Genomic DNA, 27,925 nt, shown 5'->3' with positions numbered 1-27,925 from the left:
AACTGATGTGTATATATTGCAAATAACAGTACATTCTTTGACTCTTTCTTTCTTTCCAGTCAAACTCAGTCAAGCCATACTACACACGGTGTACTGGATTAGCCAATAAGCGCACTGGATACTGCCCACTAGCTGTGATTGACAGAAGGGGTTTTGTCACATAGGAAATAGAGAAGATGCTTTGAAATGTAAAAGCACACTGAAAATGTAAATGCAATCCCCCCCACATACACACACTTTTCCAGACAAAGTGAAAAAGATTATGGGATACAAAACACACATAGCTGTAGTTTGCAAAATAATAATAATAATAATAATTAACATTTATTTGTTCTTATTGCACATTAAAAAACACTTCCTATAACAATAGGGTTTGAAATTGGTCTTGCATACATTTCTTAACATTGCACTTCCATAAATACAGCATACAATTGTCATTAATTACATCTTAAATAGTAGTAATAATAATAAACAATAACATCAGAGACGTATGCATATGCAGTGATAAGTGCACTGTGGATTAAAACTGCAGACAGCCATTCTAGAGCCGGCAATGGCTTAGGTGATGCAGTCCTCTGGCTTGAATAGTGACAAGTGTGTTCTAGGTCAATGGTTCCCAATACTTCTCCCGGCATGCCTGGGACCCTTCTGTCACTGACACGTCTGCCCGTTCACACCCAAGTATCCTGAAAAACACAGATATCCCCTCACAAGGCCAGATTGGGGGCTTTATATGCGTGTCTGTTTGTTTGTTTTTACACACGGTTTATGTGGTACAATTACAATGTTGTCTGATCATGCTAAGAAAAGAAAGAAAACACACCCTTTGAACAGCGTAAAAAGAAACCAAAACACTCCAGATTTGTGTCTAAAACCTCTGAGGTGAGGAGGGTTGTCCAATTTCTGTAGAAAAACAGGACCGAACACTCCTAAAGCTACAGGAAAAACCTCTGATCTGGCAACACTGTAACCATTCTGTGTCACTGACTGTAGCAGAACGCCCTCTAGTGAATAAATGGCAGATGAGAATCATATAATGTGTTGAAAAGGGGGTTTGCCTGGTTTGCGATTCGGTGTTAACGATTCATATTGGTGCCGGGGGCCACTTTTGCCAAGGGGGGGCATTGTCTTCCATCTCTGTTTCTGATCTCATCAAATTTGCTCCATTGCGGCTCCTGATTCGCACATGAATTTTCAGTTCTAAAATCGAGGGGTGGGGGGGTTAGATCTCAAATGATGTTCTGATCTGGGGCCGGGTGATCCTTGACTGCAGAGACAGAGACAGAGAGACAGACATTAAGTCCACAAGCTTTCATTTCGAGCTCAGCCAGTTTCAATTTACCAGTGTGTCACTTTCAGTCCAGTGCTTGAATGGGACTTGCCGATACTTAAAGCCAAGAGGCTAAAAATGCCACAGATACTAAACCCCAGCAGACAGAATTTATCTCTTCTTATTCTGAGCCACCATGGCTGTTTCCCCCACATCTTAAATGGCAGCGCCCTCTGCTGGGGGACCCTTTTAAACAGGGGTGACACTTTACAATGTGTCTATTGACTTACTAACTAATATGTTACTTACCATGAACAAGTCAGTAACTAATGCATCAATAAGGCGAAGGGGTGAGCAGTTGGAGCAGGATAATGGTGTGAGTGTGCGTGTTTGTTTTGGGGAAGGGAGGGAAACTCACTGGGAACTGCGAAGGGAAGTTGTGGAGCCGGAGGTCCTGCTGCGGGTGCTGGTTGCGCTCCGGCCTGTAGAGATTGGAGGGGGGGGCGGCCCAGTGCGCAGAGCTGCTGCTTGTGTACGCAGGGGCTGGGTCCCTGTAGTAGCTGGAGGCTGGGGGGGCGTAGGTGGGGAGCTCCATCATTACATTAGTGTTGCCGCCTGTAAACAACCCACAGAGCAATCACGAATCACAGAAATGTCCACTGCTTTCTGTTGTCAGCATTAAGAGCAGAAGTAGTAATAGTAATAGAATAGAAATAATATTAGTAGACAAGTGTTAGTAGAAGAGGAGGTAGCACTAATAGTAAGTAGATGCATTATTTTTAGTAGTGGTTGTTTAAGAAGTATTAATATCAGAGAGAGTAGTGACAGTAAAGGTATTGGTGGTATTGTGCTAGTAATAGTTTAAGCGGAGAGTGAGGGAGTGAAAGGGGAGACAGAGTGGCATCAGTGACCGTGCCAGGCAGGGGGCACCAAGAGTCAGTACCTGCTAGCGTCGCGCCCTGGCTCAGGTTGGCAGCTCTTCTCTCGGGGGACGGCCACTCAAAGTCGTCGTCCAGCCACTCGTTCACCAGCTCCTGCTTGCAGTCCTTGTTGCTGGGCGGACAGAGAATAGCCGGGTGGGCCAGGTTAGCGCTGGGAGATGAGAGACCCTCCACACCCCGCCGCCAACGCAGCCCCAGTCTCTCGGCAGTCGGGAAAGCTTTCCCCCTTGTCTCTTACCGGTAGTCTCTAGGCCGACCCATCTTCCCTGTCTCTCTCTCTCTCTCTCTCTCTCTCTCTCACACACACACATCCATCCCACCTGCCATCCCTTACTCTTTATCCTTCTGCTTCAGTCTCCCTCACTCCTAATACTCCACACGCACCTCACACTCTTTCCCTCAGTTCGATATCTCCTACTCCCCCACTTTCTCGGCCACCTCTCCCTCCCTCTCTCCCATTCCCTCTCTCCCCCTCCCCCGAGTCAGACACACAGCAGATACCTGTTCTCTTTCTTCTTGTACTGCAGTAGGAAGGCACACAGGACGGTGAACCCGATCACCACCAGCATGCTGACAATACCGACCCCAGCATAGAAGCCGTCCTTGTTGACAGATAGGCTGCAGTCGCTGCCCAGGTACCACACAGAGTCACTGTGCTGGCAGCTGCGATGAGAAATTGGGAGAAAGAAGAGAGGAGAGAATCGGAGAGTGGCAGGGGAGAGAGGTCAGCGTTAATCAGTTTTACTTGGATACATCACCCTTCATAACAAGTTGTCTCCCTGTCCTAGACTGAAGATGCACCAGGACAGTTTACAACACAGCCGCTGTACCATACGAGTCACTGATTGAATCTTTCAGTCAGTGGGACTGTGGGACCAAGGATCCTCACATCTGAATTACACCCAAGAGCCACTTACTAACAGGTTGGTCCACTTTTCAGCAGTTGACAGGTGCCATAGTTACAGTTCTTGGAGTCTTCATGACGGCTGTCACACATCGACAAACACTGGATTTTAGAATCAGTTTTGAAAGCCGTGTAGTACTTCTTATATTCACTTGGCAAGCTGTTACAAACGCCTGAAGATGACAGAGGATACATGGTGTTAGACAGGCCTATGATCACAGGGCAGGGAAGCAGTTACAGTTAAGGCAGTTACTCCCCGGGTCTAATAAAAGTTAAAACTACACAACAGAAATTACATGCTCACATCACTTCTCCCAGGTATAAGCTAGCAGTCTTAAACATCCGCTCACTATCTAGCAAAACAGCCTTAATAACAGCCTTAATAAATGGCACCATAACTGACACACACATAGATGTGCTCACCTTGACTGAGACCTGGTTAAGACCAGATGACACTATGCCAGAAGGCCCATACAACAGGCTGTGGGGGGATGGGCTAAATTAATTACTAAAATGAAAACGACAACCTGCACACTAGACCCTATACCCACTAAACTACTAAAACAATCTTTGCCATAAATTATTCACCTAATATACAATATTATTAATGCCACCGGTTATTACTCGTTCGCCATACTTGGGCAGCGAGCACCAGGTTCTCAATGTAGGTGTGATGTTTAAAACCTCTCTTAACATCACAACATCCCTCCTTGTCTCTCTCATTTTTTCCTTTCCTCTCCTTCTCACTTTCTCCCTCGCCATTCTCTCTGCCTATTTCCCACTGTTCTGACCTGTCCCTCCGCACCTCCCAGCCTCTCTAAGTGCTGTGATCATTAGGTGCCACCGGGTCTATTAGTCTTTCTGAAACAGAGCCTTAGCTGTGTCTCTCAATCCCAGTAAAATCCCTCTGTGTCTTAAAGTTTCTGCATGGGTTACAATATCTAATATAAATATAGTAAACACCTCACTAAAGCAAGAGGAGAATTGTATAAATAACAACTGATGTAATTGAGGTAGTAAGCTGCTACTCCCCATTCTTCAAACTCATAAACCCATTTGACATTCAGAGATAGAATAATTCAAAACCTCAATTCAATATTTGAGAATACAGTGAATCCTCCCACTGTATAAACAAAAAAACAATAACCCCACCATGTATTACTACAGTAATACAGTATTACTCTCTCTCTCTCTCTCTCTCTCTCTCAATTTCTGTCACTGGGAGCTTACCTGTCATAAATGTATCAGAGTCGTTTTTCACTTCTAACAGAGACAATCCATAATCCGTGCAGGGTTTTATTCCTGAAAGAAAAAAATTATATATATATATATATATATATATATATATATATATATATATATATATATATATTATAGTAAATTGACAAGTCTATTTCACTGCTGCTGTGACTGAGTGTGGTTGCATTACTGCTGTTCTAACCCATGTTGTGCAGTGCTACCTGTTTCACAGTCCGTTTCCTCTTCCAAAACCATTGTGATGTTGACCAGAGATTGGTCGTACAGTTGCGAGCCATTCACATTATTTTTGATCTTCAGAATGGTCTCATGTTTCACCACAATACTTCCATTGCTGTGTGAGAGACAGAGGAGGTCAGTTCCATGGCTGAGAATTTGCTCCTCTGCTTCCGGGATGGTAATGGAAAGTGTTGCTTTAAAGCAGTGGTTCTCAGCACTGGTGTTGGAGGAACCCCTGTCCTGAGCTCTCAATTACTTAATTGAACCAGTAGCTCTTTACACTCCACCCCATTGTTTTCAACCTGCTGGTGGTTTGAGATATATCTATTAATAATGCTGGCATTTGTATAGCCAAACTAGAGACTTATGGCTTTCAATTGATACCAAGATTATTAAGATCAGATGTTGCTGTGTGGAGATATTGAGATGTAGGGGAAACATTTACTTGGGTTCTAGAATTCCTATTTTTTAATACATGAAATATAAATTATCATTACTCCTTCAGTTGTTATCAATTTGTCACCCAGTTTGTTTTAAAAGTTGTATTTTGACTGGTACTTTAAGGGAAAATTGTAAGAAAAATAAGTTTACATTGACCTTTTTTCATAATTATGCTATTATTTATCTTGGACAAAAGGTGGTAGTGTTGCAATATAGTGTTTCTAATCATGATCAACAAATGCATAAACTGATTCTGTAATTTGTGTGCTTTCATTTGAGTGGCCCCACTTGCTTGTGGCCCTTATAATAGAGAAATGGCCCTTTTGCAAGTATTTTGTGTTACAAATGTTCTTTAAACCTAGACTAGTTTTTTTTCCAAATTTACATTATTATTTAATTTCTTATGGTATTTTCACCCAGCAACTTCAACATATTTCAATAGGAGTGGTATTTCAACAAACAAAAATCACAAAAATATTTCCCATAGACTTTAATGAAGGAAAAGGTCAAAAATGTCAAAAGTTCAAAAAACACATTTGGTAGTACTGTAATATAGTTTGTCTAATAGTTTTGATACTAAAATAGGTGGCTCAGCAGATACAATCTCGGCAGCACAGGCTATTCAAAGGGACTTTGATAACAGATAACATTCAGTTGTGGGCCGACACCTGGCAGATGAAATTCAATGTGGACAAGTGCAAGGTATTAAATGCAGGTAACAAAAATGTCCACTATAATTACACTATGGGAGGAATAGAACTAGATGAAGTAACACATGAGAAAGACCTAGGAGTTTATGTGGACTCCTCACTTTCTCTATCCACACAATGTGGGGAAGCAATAAAAAAGGCAAAAAGAGTGTTAGGGTATATTGTCAAAAGTGTAGAATTGAGAACAAGGGCAGTGATGTTCAGACTGTACAATGCACTAGTTAGAGCTCATCTGGATACTGTGGACAGTTCTGGGTTCCACACTTCAAGAAGGATATCGCTACTCGACAATTTGGGAACATTAAAAATAGACTGGATAGGATCATTGATCAATTAGTTATTAATGGACACCAAACGAGCACGATGGGGCGAATTACCTCCTCTTGTTTGTACACTTTCTTATGTTCTTATGTTCTTAATCATGATCAACTATGCAGAATATTATAGTACAGGCTGTCTGGTTTCATTTCATAGGTGTCACATACCTGTACTCCTTATAATGTCCATATTACACACTTGCGCATCTAAGAAGTCCAATCAGACGAAAATGTAGAGAGTTACATTTGACTTTTTAAATTGTGAAACTGATTAAATTAGTTCCTTATTAAGATAATACATTCCGTTTATACAAATGTAATACTTGTTTAAAATAATGAAAACAAGCTCTGATTTAGAAACTTAAATTAAGGTTCAATAAAGTAATTGAGAGCTCAGCTGGAACAATAACCAGCAGGGTAGGGGCTCCTCCAGGACCAGGGGTCAGAACCACTGCTTTAAATAATCCAGGGAGGGGAATACAATGTTGAAAGAAAAGTATGGAATAAATATATATATTTGAATATGTGTTAGAAATCTGTTATCCTTAAATTTTCCCTATTACAGAATGCACCCCTTTCTGTATATTTTAAATACATTGGATGTATTTCAGTCTGCAATCCATATGTTTATTTTGTAGATTGACAATATGGTGTGAGTACAATTTTATAATATATTTTACAGACATTACAGACTAAATTCCCCTTCAAACTAAAATATATTTAAAGTTAATCTTTTAATTATACAAATTACAAATTAGGGGCCAATTTTGGTATATCATAAATATAAGGATGACATATTTCTAACAGATACTAAAAGTGCACATTTAGTCAATATGGGTATCTTAGTGCAAATAGGGAAATAAATGATTTCTTAATGATTGGCTATGTGAATACATTCACCTAAAAATGTGGGTTGAGCATCTAAAATAGTGAAAAGTATCAATCTGGAGCAGGTCTTCCTGTGTAACAAGCTGAATTTGTGATGCATGTTTAATTTTCCTTTGATTTACGCAACCTATTATACAGTGTCAATTTTTCTACAATTTCAGAATGTAACACAACAAAATGTGTAAAAGTCCCAGGGAGTGAATACTTCCTATAGTACAAACACACATATTTATACATACAGACACACAAAATCTCACACACACATACATAGATACGCACAGACACATACATATATACAAAAAAAAACATAATTCTTGTAATTCCGTACCTGAGATTTAAAACCTTCACCTCCTTAAAATTATTAACTGCAGTCTTGTATAATGGTGTCATCTGCAAGGCACAACAAAGCAACATTCGTAACAAAGACCAGACTGTGGGTGCACTACAGCCAGTGCGGCGCAGGGAGGTCCCACTCAATTCTGGGGAGGGGGGGGATACTTTCAGTGACTTGAGGATTGCCCTACAGTCTGGCAAATGTCAAGAAAATTAACAAAATGTATGACATAATTTAGGGATGCAAGTAAGCAAAGTATTTAACACTGTATTGCTAGGTTCATATCAACCCTTTAGTGCACCATCTCATCCTTACCCCTATTCAAAACCAGACTAAGGACTATGTCATTTGACAAGGCCTATAATTAGTGTAAAGCACTTTGAGACATTTTATTTGCCATATAAGGCACTTTATAGGTTTCAATCACTTGATTGGCTCTCGGCCCTGGCTGGGGGGGCCACACTGTCCGCTGGTTGTTGCTCAATCCAGCTACTCAATGACATCCATCGACCCCTTCACTGAACTCATCATTGTGCTTATCATGAATAGTTTTCAACAGTTGGAGGTTTCAAGTTAGGATCTAATGTTTTTGTCAGAAAAGGTCCAAATAAAACATTAAATGAAGGTACCAACTAAGTAATTGAGAGCTCAGCTACAACAACAACTAGCAGGTCGTGGGGGGGGGCTGAGTAGCACTGATGTAGAATGTGTGGTCAGCTGACAGGAAGTGAGAGCTCCCAGCACACCTCCTCACCTTATTCACAAACTCATTGACAAATTCTGTGTATTGCTTCGAAGTTGGGTCCTTCATCTCATCTGTGAAAACTTTATCTATCTTCACGGTCACGTCTACTTTCCTTTCATATGTTTCTGCAGGAAATAAGCAAGAAGACATAGTCACATGTTATTTTGTTGTTACACAAGTAAACACATTTGACTCAACGCTGCTCTGTTCACAAGCAAGTAGATCAGGAGAAATCCAAGGTGGCCTGAGGAAATTCTGTAATGTTTGATCATTACCATTCAACACAATTGTGGGGGGATTCTCAACTTGAAGAACAGCCTCGAATACAATCATGTACATGAAGTACGTGTTCAAATGCAGTTTTTATACACTATTCTGGAGAAGACTTGGATGTGAGGACTCACCGATCACGACAGTCTCCACCATTGACTCACAGAACCGGCCTTGGAAGTTGGGCCTGCAAACACAGGCGCCGTTCAAGTAGGTGCTGTTGTTCAGACAGGTGATGGGAGTAGTCGTGGGGGTCATGGTAGTTGTAGCTGTAGTTGTAGTTGTAGTCGTAGAGGAGGTGGTGGGAGTGCGAGCTGTAGTGACAGTGGTGGGAGTGGTGGGAGTGCGAGCTGTAGTACTGGTGGCACTAGTGGGAACTGTAGTGCTAGTGGTAGTAGAGGGATCTGTAGTACTGGTGGTGGTAGTGGGATCTGTAGTGCTGGTGGTAGTGGTAGAATCTGTAGTACTGGTGGTAGAATTAAAATCTGTAGTGCTGGTGGTAGAAGTAAAATCTGTAGTGCTGGTGGTAGTATCAGAATCTGTAGTACTGGTGGTGGTGGGAACTGTAGTGCTGGTGGTAGTGGTAGAATCTGTAGTACTGGTGGTGGTAGAATCTGTAGTGCTGGTGATAGTAGTGGGATCTGTAGTGCTGGTGGTAGTGGTAGAATCTGTAGTAATGGTGGTGGTGGTGGGAACTGTAGTACTAGTGGTGGTAGTGGGATCTGTAGTGCTGGTGGTAGTGGTAGAATCTGTAGTACTGGTGGTAGAATTAAAATCTGTAGTGCTGGTGGTAGAAGTAAAATCTGTAGTGCTGGTGGTAGTATCAGAATCTGTAGTACTGGTGGTGGTGGGAACTGTAGTGCTGGTGGTAGTGGTAGAATCTGTAGTACTGGTGGTGGTAGAATCTGTAGTGCTGGTGATAGTAGTGGGATCTGTAGTGCTGGTGGTAGTGGTAGAATCTGTAGTAATGGTGGTGGTGGTGGGAACTGTAGTGCTGGTGATAGTAGTGGGATCTGTAGTACTGATGGTAGTGGTAGAATCTGTAGTACTGGTGGTGGTGGGAACTGTAGTGCTGGTGATAGTGGTAGAATCTGTAGTACTGGTGGTAGAATTAAAATCTGTAGTGCTGGTGGTAGAAGTAAAATCTGTAGTGCTGGTGCTAGTATCAGAATCTGTAGTACTGGTGGTGGTGGGAACTGTAGTGCTGGTGGTAGTGGTAGAATCTGTAGTACTGGTGGTGGTAGAATCTGTAGTGCTGGTGATAGTAGTGGGATCTGTAGTGCTGGTGGTAGTGGTAGAATCTGTAGTAATGGTGGTGGTCGTGGGAACTGTAGTGCTGGTGATAGTAGTGGGATCTGTAGTACTGATGGTAGTGGTAGAATCTGTAGTACTGGTGGTGGTGGGAACTGTAGTGCTGGTGATAGTGGTAGAATCTGTAGTACTGGTGGTAGAATTAAAATCTGTAGTGCTGGTGGTAGAAGTAAAATCTGTAGTGCTGGTGGTAGTATCAGAATCTGTAGTACTGGTGGTGGTGGGAACTGTAGTGCTGGTGGTAGTGGTAGAATCTGTAGTACTGGTGGTGGTAGAATCTGTAGTGCTGGTGATAGTAGTGGGATCTGTAGTACTGATGGTAGTGGTAGAATCTGTAGTACTGGTGGTGGTGGGAACTGTAGTGCTGGTGATAGTAGTGGGATCTGTAGTACTGGTGGTGGTGGTGGGAACTGTAGTGCTGGTGGTAGTGGTAGAATCTGTAGTACTGGTGGTGGTGGGAACTGTAGTGCTGGTGGTAGTGGTAGAATCTGTAGTACTGATGGTAGTGGTAGAATCTGTAGTAATGGTGGTGGTGGTGGGATCTGTAGTGCTGGTGGTAGTAGTGGGATCTGTAGTACTGATGGTAGTGGTAGATTCTGTAGTACTGGTGGTGTTGGTGGGATCTGTAGTGCTGGTGGTAGTGGTAGAATCTGTAGTACTGGTGGTGGTGGGAACTGTAGTGCTGGTGGTAGTGGTAGAATCTGTAGTACTGATGGTAGTGGTAGAATCTGTAGTACTGGTGGTGGTGGTGGGAACTGTAGTGCTGGTGGTAGTGGTAGAATCTGTAGTACTGATGGTAGTGGTAGAATCTGTAGTACTGGTGGTGGTGGTGGGAACTGTAGTGCTGATGGTAGTGGTAGAATCTGTAGTACTGGTGGTGGTGGGAACTGTAGTGCTGGTGGTAGTGGTAGAATCTGTAGTACTGATGGTAGTGGTAGAATCTGTAGTACTGGTGGTGGTGGTGGGAACTGTAGTGCTGGTGATAGTAGTGGGATCTGTAGTACTGATGGTAGTGGTAGAATCTGTAGTACTGGTGGTGGTGGGAACTGTAGTGCTGGTGATAGTAGTGGGATCTGTAGTACTGGTGGTGGTGGGAACTGTAGTGCTGGTGGTAGTGGTAGAATCTGTAGTACTGGTGGTGGTGGGAACTGTAGTGCTGGTGGTAGTGGTAGAATCTGTAGTACTGATGGTAGTGGTAGAATCTGTAGTACTGGTGGTGGTGGTGGGAACTGTAGTGCTGGTGATAGTAGTGGGATCTGTAGTACTGATGGTAGTGGTAGAATCTGTAGTACTGGTGGTGGTGGGAACTGTAGTGCTGGTGATAGTAGTGGGATCTGTAGTACTGGTGGTGGTGGGAACTGTAGTGCTGGTGGTAGTGGTAGAATCTGTAGTACTGGTGGTGGTGGGAACTGTAGTGCTGGTGGTAGTGGTAGAATCTGTAGTACTGATGGTAGTGGTAGAATCTGTAGTACTGGTGGTGGTGGTGGGAACTGTAGTGCTGGTGGTAGTGGTAGAATCTGTAGTACTGGTGGTGGTGGGAACTGTAGTGCTGGTGGTAGTGGTAGAATCTGTAGTACTGATGGTGGTGGTGGGAACTGTAGTGCTGGTGATAGTAATGGGATCTGTAGTGCTGGTGGTGGTGGTTGGATATGTAGTACTGGTGGTAGTGGTGGGATCTTTAATGCTGGTGGTAGTAGTGGGATCTGTAGTACTGGTGGTGGTGGGAACTGTAGTGCTGGTGGTAGTGGTAGAATCTGTAGTACTGGTGGTGGTGGGAACTGTAGTGCTGGTGGTAGTGGTAGAATCTGTAGTACTGATGGTAGTGGTAGAATCTGTAGTACTGGTGGTGGTGGTGGGAACTGTAGTGCTGGTGGTAGTGGTAGAATCTGTAGTACTGGTGGTGGTGGGAACTGTAGTGCTGGTGGTAGTGGTAGAATCTGTAGTACTGATGGTAGTGGTAGAATCTGTAGTACTGGTGGTGGTGGTGGGAACTGTAGTGCTGGTGATAGTAATGGGATCTGTAGTGCTGGTGGTGGTGGTTGGATATGTAGTACTGGTGGTAGTGGTGGGATCTTTAATGCTGGTGGTAGTAGTGGGATCTGTAGTACTCGTGGTGGTGGTGGTAGTAGCTGAAAGAGGAAACAGAACACATATAAAATGGTAAGAGCAGGAACTTACTTTATGCACCATATTATGATTCTCTTGACCTAATTTAAACCACACCCTCTACTGTGCCTGGATTATACATGATGGCATCAAACATATTATACAACTAATTGCCAGTTACAGTTTTCTGAGAGATGGATATTCATTTACATAGTACTTTTCCTTCAGGCTGAAATTAGTACCTTTGTTATCCTAGAAATAGTCTCAGATGTTCCCCAATGTATGATTATTGTATAATTATAATCTACGTCCCAAAGAAAATTCTTCTATGTTATAAAAACACAAGACAACAATTTTTTTTAAATACTTTGTTCCTAACTATGTGTTTCAGTGTTATATTTGTACAGCTCTCTGATAGTGAAAAACTTAATGATAAAGTGAGGAAAAATAATTACTCTGGCTGCTTTGGCAAAAGGTGAACACTTTTATTTAGACGCATAGGAATAACCCACAATAGCGACACTTACTCACCAGCAGGTAAAGCCTTCAGAGGTCATTCCCCCCAATATCACCTGCAATGACTTTGTGGATCATTTCAATAGCAAAGTCAACGGCATTAGAAAACATAGAACTGGAAACACACACAAATACTACAGCCGGTGCATGTCGTCCTTAACAGACGACACACAATTATAATTGTCACCAAATCCTAACATTACCATGACACGAAACACGAATCTGCTGTCTGTCCGAGATTAAAACTTGAATGACAAGTAATGTTCTTATGCTTAATTCTGATAAGACAGAAGTCATCATTTTAGGGGACAAAAATCTAACTGTTGATACTACAATGACAATATTGAGTAATGATAACTTTAATTTCTCCCATAAGGAGATGGCACGAAACCTGGGTGTCATCTGTGATCATAATCTATCTTTTGAATCACACATTCAGAATGTGTCGAGATCTTCCTTCCTCCAGCTTAGAAACATTGCTAGACTAAGACAATTCCTCTTGTTACAGGACACAGAGAAATTGATACACGCATTTGTTACATCTAGATTGAATTACTGCAATGCCATTCTGTCAGGCAGCACAAACAGAGCTATTTCTGCACTTCAGTTAGTCCAAAATGCTGCTGCAAGAATCCTAACAAAAACAAAAAAACATGAACACATAACTCCAGTATTGGCTTCTCTTCACTGGCTGCCCGTGCGCTACAGGATAGATTTCAAATTTCTCTTACTAACATTTAAAGCACTAAAGAGACTGGCACCTCCCTACTAAAAGATCTCCTTATTGAATCCAGGTTGACTGCTGAGATCCCATGAAGCCAGATATTTCCTAAAATACACAAGAAAACCGCAGGTGGTAGAGCATTCAGTTATAGGGCCCCGAAACCGTGGAACGATCTTCCAGCCAACATAAGAGATTCCCCCCTCTGTCTTAACCTTTAAATCATAGCAGAAGACTCATCTTTTTAGTCTCTGATTTTCTAGCCCATAGTGCCGCCGGTGTGCCATGGACATGCAATGCATAATTGTTGTTGGAGATGTCCTGCATTGCATGACCAGTACCTGAGCACAATTTTTATTGTCTTCCAGCAATAGCCCCCTCTGAGGGTCCGATGAGGCACGTCGTCCCCCGCCGTGGAAGCCCGACGAAACACAACCCTCCTCAGAGGCACCCCACCACGGAAGGCTAAGGAGGCACCCACACCCCAAGGTCTGACAAGCCATCACCACCCAAGAGCTGTTGATGGTCCAACCCCCCCACCCCCGATGGCTGGCGAGAGGCCTCCTCCAGAGGGAAGACCACAGCCAGCAGCACCGATCAAGAACTTTCTGATCTCCTTGCTGCTGTAACAACTATACTTCCTGGAGGGAAGGCAACCATTAGGCCTGGGTCTTAAGCCATTGACCCTGTGGAAGTAAAGTTAGAAATTCCCCTCACAAATGGTTTACTTCATGTATACTTAAGAAAGATAAGGTCAAGTCAACAGCCAGGCCAGAAGGTAGTTCGACCCCTGTTTGTTATTTTCGATGAGCATCTTGGAGAAGATGACAAACAGTATGATTTCAGTGTCTGCTCCTTAATCCTTGTATTGACCCATGGACTCTGTCCTTTAATAATATATTCTGCTTAGCAAGCTTGTAAGATAACATAGTAATTACTTATTAATTGTATCCAAATCTTTGTTTTCTGTCTATAAAAAGCTCTGACTTTTTACATGAAAGCAGAGCAGCTTTGGGATCTTCTTGATTCACTGGTGTTCTCCATGTCACGTGTAATAAAGGCATTGCAACGAACGTTCCAACCTGATTGAAGATGATTGTTCTTCCACATTACATGGCGACGAGGATCGGGACCGCTAACCCTGACGGAGAGGACCGGAGTGGCCAGACCAGTGACTAGCAAAGCCACCCCGGCAAAATAATAAGGTAAGGGAACCTTTTAAATTCCCTACTGCGGTGCTTTGCTTTCACTTGTCTGCTCGTCTGGCCCTCTGACGATCAGGTAACGCGATCTATATTTTAATTAAACATTGTTGTTTGCCTTAAATCAAGTACTTGAGGCAGGAATTGTTTTCCTGTTTTATTTTTCCAAGCTTGACTGAGTTTTCTCGCTTGTAAAGATATAAGGTCTTTTTTTTAAGTTTTATAACTCCTAGAAATGAAAAAACTATAGAAGGGTCTTTTTTAGTAAAAGTTTTTTTATATCTCCTTTAAATGAAAAAAAAAAACTTAGGCCTGAAGAAATAGGACTGTGTTTTCCTATTTAACCTAGGTTGTCACAAACAGGACTGTGTTTTCCTGTTTGGGGTTCCCTCAGACAAAAGTGTGTTTGTAAAACTGCAGCGTAGGTTCGACCTACTATTAGAAAAAAAAAAAAAAAAAAAAGCACTAAATAATTGTTCAATATCTGATACACCGGTGATAATATAAAAGCACATGTTTATAGAACTATTAATACTATGGTAAATGAAGAAAAGTAATTAAGTTATATAGAAGTTATATAAATGCAAACATATTGAAAAACATGTTTGTTATTTATCCTATATAGGATTTATTATTTGTGGGGTTTTTTGTTTGTTTTTTTAGAGTTTTTTTCCCCCCTGTTGTTTTATTGTTATTATTTTTATGGGCTTGCACGCTTTGGTTGTTGTGCACAAAACGATAATAGTAAGACTAGTTAGACAGGCGACCCACCACCTAAAGGTACAAATATAAGGTAAATGTATGATTATTATGGAAGTGAAGCGGTGCGCGATGTGCACAAGTGATTTAAGTGGACAATAGGTAAGGAAAGTTAAGGTTTCCAGTAGATGGGACTTTGATTCAGATAGACTTGAGCACCTAAAAATGGTTTTGCAAAATAGGGATACAAAGCCAGGAAAAGTATACTAGAAAGTGTTTATGATGTGGAATGATGAAAGTAAATGAAGAAATGAGAAATCAAAACTTGCTAGCTTAAAACATTTGTTAGAAATGGAAAAAGACAAAGGCAAAATTCAATCTAGCTTAAGTCGAATGCCCCAAAAACAAATACATATAAAAAATGAAGTTTTCAGTATTAGTAAAAGTCCTCAAGATACTGAAGGAAAACTAATAGATAAGTAATAATACATAATGCTAGTTTGAGACAATGCAGGTCAATACAACATGCCAACCAAAAACATGGTATCCGAATTTACTTTGGATATACATTAGTATATATCTCTTTGTATGTTTGTAAGTTTAGAATTTGTGCATGGTAAATGTCTGTATTTTGTTTGTATTTTTCATTTACTGTATAGCCAGAATATGACTCAGAATATGAAAAGAGTCACAAGTAACAAATAGTTACAGAATGATACCTAAAAATGCTATACTATGTTAACACATAACAGACCTACAAGAAAGTAAGCATTCAGAATTCTATTATAAAAAAGAAATAATATAAAATACAGCTATTTAAAATAGGTCTTTATGAATACAGACATTTAAGTAACATGTTAGAAATTGCATTAGAGCAAAATGTGGTGAAGGTTTCCTAGATATGGATAAATAGATAACCAGATACTCCAGGAAATTAAAAATGTGGTCATTTGGTAGCTATGAGTTCCACAATGAACAGGAATCATTACTAAGCTCAAGGAGAGAGAGAGAGAGAGAGAGAGAGAGAGAGAGAGAGAGAGAGAGAGAGAGAGATGTGTAAGGGTTCAACACTTACTACAAACAGAGCAAGAGTGCAAGTAATTTACACTGCTTGTATTAATAATGCTAATAATATTGATGTTGATACAGAAGAATAAGGCACATACTAGATGAAAATCACTTAGTTTTTTTAGTTTTTTGTTTATTTCAATCTGAGTTGCACTGTAAAAGCTCCAGGAAATTGCAACTAGCCACTGCACCTTCCATAAGAGAGCTCAAATATTTGTTAAAGCATTGGTTGCCTCACAGGCACCCCTTCCCTTGTTTGCCCATCATGGGCAAAGGGGGGATGTGTGCATCAGTCTTTTAAATTGGTTTGCCCCAGGTTTTGAAGTAACAGTTCAGCAATATTGTAGAACTTGCCACATCTGTCAAGCTCATAATCCTGGGAAGGGAGCTAAACTCACAAAATCATGCCTTAAGATGCAAATAGATTCTGTTCAAATGCCTAAATGTTGTGGTTATGAATATATACTTGTAATAATGTATAGGTTTTCTAAATGGGTTGAAGCCTATCCCTGTAGGGAGGCTGAAGTAGTAGCAGATTTGGCATTCCAGGGAACTTTCCAGTGACAGGGGCACTCACTTCACTGGGAAAATAGTACAGGAACTATGCAAAGCCCTGCAAGTTAAGCAACATTTTCACTGCCCCATCACTCTCAGTCAGCTGGAGCAGTGGAGAGACAAAATGGGATATTCAAGAATAAGCTGACTAAAATATGTGAACAAACAGGGCTCAAACGTTCAGATGCCCTTCCTATAGCCAGCAAATCGAAAACACTGGTCTTTCTCCGCATGAGATTATTATGGGATGACTTATGAGACTCTCCGTCACTCCTCAAATGTTTGTAAGGGAGAAAGCCATCCAGTTGACGGATGATGCTATGTTGTCTTTTGTATGGGTCTAACACATGCATTCGAAGCTGTCCATTCACAGCCCAACAGGACTGTCATCCATTTCAACCAGGTACATCAAAGCACACAAGAGAAAGTCCTCCCAGCAGCCCAGGTGGACAGGGCCCTACCAGGTGCTCCAGACCGCCCACACCGCTGTGAAGTGCCAAGAGAAACGACATGGATCCACTTGCCAATCAAAGCAATCAAAACAACACTGGTGGAGACCAGAGAGATGCTCCCCCTTCGACTAGATCCTCTTCCTCATTGCCTGTGGGACCATCTTCTGCACCATAACAGCCAGGGAAAGAGAGCGCTTCAGTGCCTAGCCAATGGGATCATCACTGATTGAGACAATCAGTCCAGAAGCAGCTGACATCATCATCCACCTCCAGCTAATGAGGCCAGCACAGGGCCAGACGCATGGGTCCACAAATACCGGGTGATGTGCTAGTAACCTCTCACCTTTTGCATATTGACACACAGACACTATCACATTACACTGATCAAAAACGACTGAGGATTCGACAATGACGACAAAGCCACCTGATGAGAGAGAACACCCATCTCCAACTGTCCTACCAGTTTACTAAAAGACTTGAATATATCAGGGTGCTGAGTGTGCTCACATGTGCCCCACAGTGCTCTGTGAGGAATTCCCATGATCCCCATCCCTCTCACAGTTTGAAGACGTCTGTGCTGACCGGAACAGATACAATAGAAACATGATAAAACTGCTGATGTTGATAACGTAACAGCTGAAATGGTTCCCATATGGTGTTACAGAATTGCCAAGCCCTAGTTTTCTCTCTTGCAGCAAAAGGAGGGTGTGCACTCATTGGTAAAGAATGTTGTACCTATATACCTTATAACCTGAACAGATTCATGATCTTACAGATCACATTTGGAAAAAATTCACCAGACCCTGGAGTGGTCTCTGGGGAGCTGGATAAGTGGATTCCTAGGAAACCTTGGTGCTCTTATAAGCCCAAGAATTGACTTTTATTCTTGGAATATTCATATTTCTCTGTTTTGTGTTGTTTCAGTGTTGTTGTGTTTGCACTGCCAAAGAAATGCAGATAAGCCTCACTCCTTCTGAAATGAAAGAGTATGTTAAAATAATGAATGAAGAAATGCATGGTGGACAATATGTAACTTTACTGCTAGATGATATACACATGAATATATATGAATATGAATGTTATGTATGTGCTGCTGTTCCCCATTCTGCAGACTCCCCATGGCACTTAATTCCTAAGCCAGTGCAGGGGACCTCGCTTATATGTGCCTTGCTAGCGCTCCAGCAGCAACCTGGGGGCTTGAAATCCAACTAGGCCAGTCAGTGTTCAACAGTCCTCCCCATAACAGAAGCGGGTCTTAATGAGAGCAGCAATGTTCGGGAACGAAACCAGTTTCCTGACTTATTGTCTGCTGGAGCATTTAGTATTCACAACCACGTTAAGGAGTGTGGTCCCTGGTGTCACTCACAGACACGCCCAATGATTGTTTCTGCTCTGACTCCTTATGGCCATTACTGATTGTGTGGAGACCAAGCTTTTACTTACTTGCCCCGGAACTGGAATGGTTGTTGTGTTCTGGTGACTTTAAATGCATCTATGACTATTATAACCCAGTCTCCTCATTCCCCTCGAGCAGCCCAGACCCATTCTGTCCATAGGACAAAAAGGGAGCAGAAACCTCAAGAGGTTCCTATTGAATTTCACAGGTCCATGGAGCTATAAAATTTGGGGCTGCCATTCTCCCCATGTATGGTGTAGTTAAGACCTAATTGATGAAGTTGCTTTTGAATTTGAAACATTGATAAACACAAGTATCAAAGGTTTTGCAGCTTTCGGACCCACAGGTAAGGCTAATAGGTTAGTCACCCTCCAGAACCAAGCAGCTTTAGATTATCAATTAGCTAAAGAGGGTGGTGTTTGCACCCTTATTGTTGAAAATTGATTTATTTACCAGACACCAGCTCCAACATAACTCATGCCATTAGCCACCTCCATGATTTACAAACTAGAATAAATAAACAATATGTATCTGATAACTCAGCCGGATGGGACCCATTCGAATGGCTAAAATTTCTATTTGTTGCACAAAATGCTTGGATTTTGAATTGTCTTTTTATGGCTTGGTTATTAGACACATCTTATACCTACAAATGCAGTGAAAACTACATGGTGCCACAATCGAAATTGTGAAATGATACAAAAATCTTCTTCTCCAAAACCAACGGACATATGCATATGCCACTTCATACACATGCATACCTTATGGCCTACTGTTACGCTTGTTCATCAGAAGTTGCTCGGTCTCACGCTTTGTCCACCAGGCTGCATTATCTGAATCAAGCTTTGGTGCCTTCTACTCCAAGACACTTATTCCCACTGTGCCACAAATTGGTATGCATGACAGTACTACAGAGTACTACCAAGGTTGTTAAAGGCGAGTTGTCCCAGTAAAAAACATGGGTGCTGTGGGCCAATGAAAAAAGACGTACGCGCCGCTTCAGACAAGTTACACATTTCCTGGACACTGGAATGCAGTACGCACATGAAACTCAGCACCTGTGTTTATGTCCTGCATTGAACATAAAACTTGATAATTAAGATTGGATTTAACATGTGTCCGCGTGCAAAAATGACAACAGCTAGTACTCCTGAACCCTAAAGCCCAGTGCCCTGAAACTTTGCATGTATTACATAGACACTGCTATCTATCACGTCTGCAAGAGACAAGTGACTGTGTTCAACAACATGGCAGCCACAAGAAAATGACTGTGCATGAATCCAAAATACACATATTAACAAAAGCAGGATATTGACCCCAGAATAACCTATCAGCAAAATCCCAAAACTCACCAAATTCTGTTACATTATGTCACTTATGACAGCAAATATCTTCAGAACTATAGCCTAATGTACTTAAATTGTCAGTGATTGAACTAGTAGAAAGATATGTCAAAGTTGATGAAGCCAAGTTGATAGGACAGAAAATCTGGCTGCTGTACACCAACCAAAATGACAGCTTTACATGATAGCCACATGACATTCCTTATGTAGACCTCTACCTCCATCTTGTGGCCAAACATGGGAATTGCATTCTGCATCTTGAATGACTCAATGAAAACTTCACATAAATGCTAGAATTATGTGAAAAATACAATGGTACCTTACATAATTGATGCATGCACTCAATAAATTAATATTATATCTCACTGACATTGAAATACACACTTCAAGTGACAAAAGATTGAAAACCTCAAATCTATACTACATTGGATTAGAATTGAGAACTACACATTTAATAACACATGCATTAAAACTACATATGCCTGCTCAAATCTGAAACCTACTGATACAACATGGAAGCCTTAAAAGTTGCATGCAACGTCTAGTTATTTGTGTTATTATACTCTCTGTGCATTGTTTAAAGCACTTATGTACTACAGCAACTGCTGCCATTTTTATGCATGCTCCCATTAACCCTATTGAAGATGTGTTTTTAAAGGAACTTTTATTTGCTGCTGATAGTGCTAATATGTAATAGATTTTTCCTCCCAGCCTATTTCCCGATATTGATGGTTGCAGGAATCCAGGGCTCGACAGTAGCAGTGTACACACTGGGTAACATGGGAAATAGGGAATAGTTGTCACGTTGTGACAAAAGGAGGGAATGTGGAGGAAAAATATAGAAATCCTATTCTGCCTTTGTACTTGGTGTGCTGTTACTCCTCACTTGGTTATCAGCAGCTCACATTCCTTTCTTGCAACGTATTAACTACAAAGTACATTCTAATGCAATTGGCAATGTAGAGGTTAATGATTATTATTCATGAGTAATAATCATAATATTGATGAGATGGGAAGGCGTAGTTTAGAATGCCAATGAAATCACTGCTAGTTATTAGAAATGACCATTCAGGCACTGATTGTAAAATGTTAAGGCCCTTTGGACGTATGTCCCAGAGGGGGTATAAAAGCTTTGTTCTGTCTCAAAACTTTTGGGGAACAGTGTCATGCAAGCATAAAATCCGTTGAGTTCTGTGTTGTGCTGTTTCTCCCGTGCATGTAATAAATTCTGACTAGAACTCCCGACTCCAAATCTTTCTTCCACCACAAAAGCAAATCATTTAAGTTATGATAAGCAAAAGTCATACAGATCAAATTATAATATAAAAAAATAATGTAGTCAAGTACATGCTATAAAGTGATTTTTCCAAACTGTAATTTAAAGTAATTAAAAGTAGAAAATAGATGTTAAAAACATGAATTAAATGCTATTAAGTTAAAAATAGTTAATTGCACAAGAGAAAATTGTAGTTTTGAATGAGAATGTAAATAAAATGTTGTCAAAGAGAGTCTACTTAGTGAATATTTCAGTTTAATGGTCAGTTGTTTTAGATGTTGCTTATGCTAGGGCAGGGGTCGACAACTCCCAACAGCAATCTATTTTTTTGCCAGAATACATTTAGTTAGTAATTGTTGGGGTTATTTTTGTAGGGATTTTAATGTCTTTTCATGTGGACCTTTAATCAGGTCTAAAACTGCATCTGATTACAGGTCAAAATGAAAAGACAAAACACAAACAAAAACAAAAAATTTACTAACTAAATGTATTCTGGGAAAGAAATAGAACCACCAACATTTCAAATTAGACTGCCTAGTACAAGCACTAAAACCAGTCAAATATATTAAATATGTTAATTTTAAAACGCATAAATCACAAACTGCAAATTCCAACTTATTTTACATATAAATGTAAGTGCATTGACTGAAACAACCAAGCAATAATAATTATACTAAAACTACTTATTAGTAGAATAAGTATAAGAAAACAAACATTTGGATATGATCCAGTAAAGTTTTGCTGCTGAAATGAATGTATTCTGCTTGATTCAATGTTGTTGCTGGAATAAACGCATTCCCACACAAAGTTTGTGTTGTGCTGAGCTGCCAGGTGTTTGTCTGAGGAAATGCAGAGGAGAGACGTGCCACTGCAGCTGGAAGTAATTTCACATCACTCATTGTCAAGTAGGCTACACACTTTTTAGTTTTGTTTGATTTTAATTAATTAAGCACTGCATCTGTCTGTTTATCATTATTATTATTATTATTATTATTATTATTATTATTATTATTATTATTATTATTATTATTATTATTATTACTATTATTTCATTCAAATGGGCATTGTGGCTCCTTAGATGCCTTAATGTTCAGACTGTACAATGCACTAGTTAGAGCTCATCTGGATACTGTGGACAGTTCTGGGCTCCACACTTCAAGAAAGATATCGCTGCTCTAGAGGCAGTTCAGAGGAGAGCAACCAGACTTATTCCAGGTCTGAAGGGAATGTCCTACTGAGAGACTGAGGACCTGAACCTTTTCACCCTGGAACAGAGGAGACTACGTGGGGACTTGATCCAAGTCTTCAAAATCATGAAAGGCATCGACCGCATCAAACCAGAGGAGCTTTTCCAGATCAGCAGGGACACGCGCACCCGGGGACACAAATGGAAATTGGGCTTCAAGGCATTCAAAACGGAAAACAGGAGACACTTCTTCACACAGAGAGGCGTCACAATCTGGAATAAACTACCCAGCGATGTGGTAGAAGCTGAAAGTTTGGGAACATTTAAAAATAGACTGGATAGGATCCTTGGATCACTTAGATATTAATGAACACCAAACGAGCACGGTGGGTCGAATGGCCCCCTCTCGTTTGTAAACTTTCTTATGTTCTTATGTTCTTATTTGGAGAGGGAAATTGCACCTGCAAAACAGATCACAGATCCGCTCCTGCCCATACAGCACAGTATGCATTCTTCTCCCAGGCTGTGATTTATCTGCCAGTTTCTGACATGAGAGGTTGTATCCGTGCCCAGTTGCCAAGCACTCTTTCATTTGTTTCCACCCATCTCCACCCAGGGCACAATCTAGTTTACTGAATCAAGCCAAACAGCACCCATCTCTTCCCACTGTGGACTCCCGACCGGAGCTCCTTTACAATGCCCAGTATAAGCCAATGGACCCCTTCCCACTCCTACACTCATTCTAAACCCTGTGACACAGATATAGCTTCACAGTGGCCTTTGGGATCCAGTCTGGCGAGGTCTCTCTAATCCACAAAGCTGGTGTGGGGTCAAATGCATTTTCCCTGTTCTCCCAATACTCTTTCAGACTGTGTCCACCCCCTGTTCACCAAGGGGAGCTCCTTTTCAACCAGCTGGCCCCCCCAATCCAATACAACCGCACCTGCTCTTGACCCCCCACTCCCTATGACACAATGTTAACAGCATTTGAAGAGCAAGACAAAACATTCGATTCCAAGTCTACCAGAAAGAGAATTCTGTTGCCTTCAGTCACAGTTTGTTTGTTTGTTAATTTGATTGAGTTATGTACTTACTTTCTCATTATTTATTTATTTATTTATTTATTTATTTAATGTACATACTTAATTACTAATGTCTGTATTTATTGCCTCCCCAGGCAGGGAGAAAAGACAGAGACAGGTCACAGGAAAGACTTACCTGAGCTCAAAAGAAGCCAGGAGATTGCCAGGGTGGTGAGGAGAGCTGCGGGTGATGCCATGGCTGCTGTGTAGAGAGTGCAAGAGGGGAAGAGAGGGAGCGACTGGCACAGCTGGCACCTTTGTGGTTCAACGGCAGAGAAGAGCAGCAAGATGTAGCAATAGAGGTTAACTATTAAATTCTCCACACCCTCAGTGCTAATAGTATGGGCGGGGGGGATAGGTTTGAGTTTCGCATCAGTGTAGCTACCTGAGGGACAGTCGCATGGGGCGGGGCCTGTAAAAAAACATGTCAGCCAAAGGAGAAAGATAAGGATCTGTGGAGCTGTTGCTGCTTCATTGGCCACTTTGTTCCTCCAGCAGTGCCAAGACCCAATGGTTTCCTTGACCCTGAGTCCTGACTGAACACTGACTGTGTCCTCTGGGTGCTCACTGAACACTGCGTCCTTCTGACTTAACACTGAGTCCTTCTGAATCCTGACAGAACACTGTATCCTGACTGAATTCCATGTCCTTCTGTGTCCTGACTGAACACTGTGTCCTCACTGAATTTCCGTGTCCTTCTGTGTCCTGACTGAACACTGTGTCCTCACTGAATTTCTGTGTCCTTCTGTGTCCTGACTGAACACTGTGTCCTCACTGAACATCTATCTCGCCCTGCTACCAGAATTATATAACAGAGAAGGAATGAGCAGTGCTTGATAAGAACAGTGTTTACAGCCACTGGCAAGAAAAAGTCAATTTCACAATCATTCTCGCATGCAATAAAGATATTGTGGCATTGTTCATAGCAATATATATATTGACTGAACACTGTGTCCTCACTGAATTTCCGTGTCCTTCTGTGTCCTGACTGAACACTGTGTCCTCACTGAACATGGTGTCCTTCTGAATCCTGACTGAACACTGTATCCTTCTAAGTCCTGACTGAACACTATCCTTCTGAATCCAGACTGAACACTGTGTCCTGCTGTTTCCTGACTGAACTCTTGGTCCTGACTGAAAGCCATTTCTTCTGTGTCCTCTGTCCTGACTGAACACTGGGTCTTCTGTCTGGAATGAATACTGTGTTCAGTCAGGGGCCAGGGTTGAGACATCAAAGGGGTCTGACAAGCTAAGAGGGCATGTGACAGGTAACACATGCAGAGTTTAGACAGAGCGAGGGAAGGGAGAAGGGAAAGCCAAAGAACAGAGAGAAGAGGTGAGAAATAGACTATCCACCATCTACCAATCACCCATCACCGTTCTAATGATCACCTGACATGGGGTAATACATTTCTAGTTTATAATGAGATCCCATGCTAACTGTAAGCTTTCCGATAGTACTTTCTGAAAGGCATTCAAAACAGAAATTCGTCACAATTTTGAACAAACTCCCCAGTGATATGGTTGTAGCGATAATTTGGGAACATTTAAAAATAGACTGGATAGGATGCTTGGATCACTTATAAAGTGATAAAACATTTGAATTTCTCATGAGGTGTTATGTGGGCCAAACCACAGTATAACACAATATTACCATGACATATTGTGGTAATCACTATGATATACTACAGTTATCTATGGGATTATAATAATTTACTACAGTATACCACTATGGGACATTATCACCTGGTCCATCTCAACGGCAAGGAGGAGCTGCCCAGAATAGTTTCTCAGATCTCTATGTGATGACTAATTTGTATCTACGTCTTATGCCTGCTGGGCCCCTAGGTGTGGAACCAAGATCCTCCTCACAAGATCCCGCCCAGTTCCCCATAAACGGTCTTTCCTTAACTCCTGATTCCAAGTGTGGCAAAAGAGATACCAGCCTGTGCAATTGAAGAAAATACCAGGGCCGATTGCATAATGTCTTTTCCAAATCATGCGTTCGAAGGTCGACTCCATTGCCCCTGCCTAAATGTGCACCACGAGACTGCACACCCAAGACTCTGTCATCGATGGTAATTAATTATGAATTAATGTTTAACAGAGGAGAGGGGCACTGCCTGAAAGGGCTGGCAAGCAGGGTACATGGGTATCAAGGGTCAAAACAGACAGACACAAGAAACAGAAAAGTCTGACGACAGAGCTACAAAAGGCAACATGGCATGAGCTGGACTAGACGGTGTCTCTGCAGCAACAATGTTGTTGTTTTTTCCCCACTATGTGTTATAATAATCATATTTTTAATAATTACAGCTTGTAATACTATCAGTTTCTATATTTGAAACAATTGTCAGCATTTTTTCTCTTTAATGTTCTATATCCATATCCAACTAATAACTCTCACAGAGATAAGTGAGTTGTTTTGCAATAGCCTCCAATGCCAAGGCAGGAAAGTTCAACATTCGTTGTGCAGTGCTGTGCCGGCTGTGAATCAGATACACTGTTATTGTAGAAAGATTTCAAGGGCAGGTTTTTCTATAAGTTCTATACAGTGTCTGGGGTCTATGTAAGACCTGCATACAGAATCAGGGCTCTAAAATATAAGGGCTGTGTACAGAGTCAGGGCTCTAGCCTATAGGGGCTGTGTACAGAGTCAGGGCTGTATACTATAGGGGCTGTGTACAGAGTCAGGGCTCTAGCCTATAGGGGCTGTGCACAGAGTCAGGGCTGTATACTATAGGGGCTGTGTACAGAGTCAGGACAGTATGCTATACGGGCTGTGTACAGAGTCAGGGCTGTATACAATAGGGGCTGTGTACAGAGTCAGGGCTCTAGCCTATAGGGGCTGTGTACAGAGTCAGGGCTGTATACTATAGGGGCTGTGTACAGAGTCAGGACAGTATGCTATACGGGCTGTGTACAGAGTCAGGGCTGTATACAATAGGGGCTGTGTACAGAGTCAGGGCTCTAGCCTATAGGGGCTGTGTACAGAGTCAGGGCTGTATACTATAGGGGCTGTGTACAGAGTCAGGGCTCTAGCCTATAGGGGCTGTGTACAGAGTCAGGGCTCTAGCCTATAGGGGCTGTGTACAGAGTCAGGGCTGTATACTATAGGGGCTGTGTACAGAGTCAGGGCTCTAGCCTATAGGGGCTGTGTACAGAGTCAGGGCTCTAGCCTATAGGGGCTGTGTACAGAGTCAGGGCTCTAGCCTATAGGGGCTGTGTACAGAGTCAGGACAGTATGCTATACGGGCTGTGTACAGAGTCAGGGCTGTATACTATAGGGGCTGTGTACAGAGTCAGGGCTCTAGCCTATAGGGGCTGTGTACAGAGTCAGGGCTCTAGCCTATAGGGGCTGTGTACAGAGTCAGGGCTGTATACTATAGGGGCTGTGTACAGAGTCAGGGCTGTATACTATAGGGGCTGTGTACAGAGTCAGAGCTCTATACTATAGGTGCTGTGTACAGAGTCAGAGCTCTATACTATACGGGCTGTGTACAGAGTCAGAGCTCTATACTATAGGTGCTGTGTACAGAGTCAGAGCTCTATACTATACGGGCTGTGTACAGAGTCAGAGCTCTATACTATACGGGCTGTGTACAGAGTCAGAGCTCTATACTATACGGGCTGTGTACAGAGTCAGAGCTCTATACTATACGGGCTGTGTACAGAGTCAGAGCTCTATACTATAGGGGCTGTGTACAGAGTCAGAGCTCTATACTATACGGGCTGTGTACAGAGTCAGAGCTCTATACTATACGGGCTGTGTACAGAGTCAGAGCTCTATACTATAGGGGCTGTGTACAGAGTCAGGGCTCTAGCCTATAGGGGCTGTGTACAGAGTCAGGGCTCTAGCCTATAGGGGCTGTGTACAGAGTCAGGGCTGTATACTATAGGGGCTGTGTACAGAGTCAGGGCTGTATACTATAGGGGCTGTGTACAGAGTCAGAGCTCTATACTATAGGTGCTGTGTACAGAGTCAGAGCTCTATACTATACGGGCTGTGTACAGAGTCAGAGCTCTATACTATAGGTGCTGTGTACAGAGTCAGAGCTCTATACTATACGGGCTGTGTACAGAGTCAGAGCTCTATACTATAGGGGCTGTGTACAGAGTCAGAGCTCTATACTATACGGGCTGTGTACAGAGTCAGAGCTCTATACTATACGGGCTGTGTACAGAGTCAGAGCTCTATACTATACGGGCTGTGTACAGAGTCAGAGCTCTATACTATACGGGCTGTGTACAGAGTCAGAGCTCTATACTATAGGGGCTGTGTACAGAGTCAGAGCTCTATACTATACGGGCTGTGTACAGAGTCAGAGCTCTATACTATACGGGCTGTGTACAGAGTCAGAGCTCTATACTATACGGGCTGTGTACAGAGTCAGAGCTCTATACTATACGGGCTGTGTACAGAGTCAGAGCTCTATACTATACGGGCTGTGTACAGAGTCAGAGCTCTATACTATAGGGGCTGTGTACAGAGTCAGAGCTCTATACTATAGGGGCTGTGTACAGAGTCAGGGCTCTAGCCTATAGGGGCTGTGTACAGAGTCAGGGCTCTAGCCTATAGGGGCTGTGTACAGAGTCAGGGCTCTAGCCTATAGGGGCTGTGTACAGAGTCAGAGCTCTATACTATAGGTGCTGTGTACAGAGTCAGAGCTCTATACTATACGGGCTGTGTACAGAGTCAGAGCTCTATACTATAGG

At 42.0% G+C, this 27,925-nt stretch overlaps 1 protein-coding gene across 1 annotated transcript; it reads right to left on the bottom strand.

Moving 5' to 3' along the window:
* Positions 1-299: 299 nt before the first annotated feature.
* LOC136768458 (mucin-2) lies at positions 300-23,472 on the bottom strand. Its single transcript, XM_066722684.1, has 11 exons — positions 23,346-23,472; positions 8,431-11,736; positions 8,036-8,151; positions 7,276-7,337; positions 4,576-4,706; positions 4,346-4,417; positions 3,129-3,288; positions 2,713-2,874; positions 2,214-2,323; positions 1,689-1,885; positions 300-1,267 (listed from the first exon to the last, which is right to left on the bottom strand). The coding sequence occupies exons 1-11, from the start codon at positions 23,404-23,406 to the stop codon at positions 1,223-1,225; spliced, it is 4,422 nt and encodes a 1,473-aa protein (XP_066578781.1). The 5' UTR covers positions 23,407-23,472; the 3' UTR covers positions 300-1,222.
* Positions 23,473-27,925: the final 4,453 nt, after the last annotated feature.

Source organism: Amia ocellicauda, chromosome 14 (genome assembly GCF_036373705.1).
Source record: "Amia ocellicauda isolate fAmiCal2 chromosome 14, fAmiCal2.hap1, whole genome shotgun sequence".
Taxonomy (NCBI): Eukaryota; Metazoa; Chordata; class Actinopteri; order Amiiformes; family Amiidae; genus Amia; species Amia ocellicauda.
This window is presented reverse-complemented; position numbering and strand designations above follow the sequence as displayed.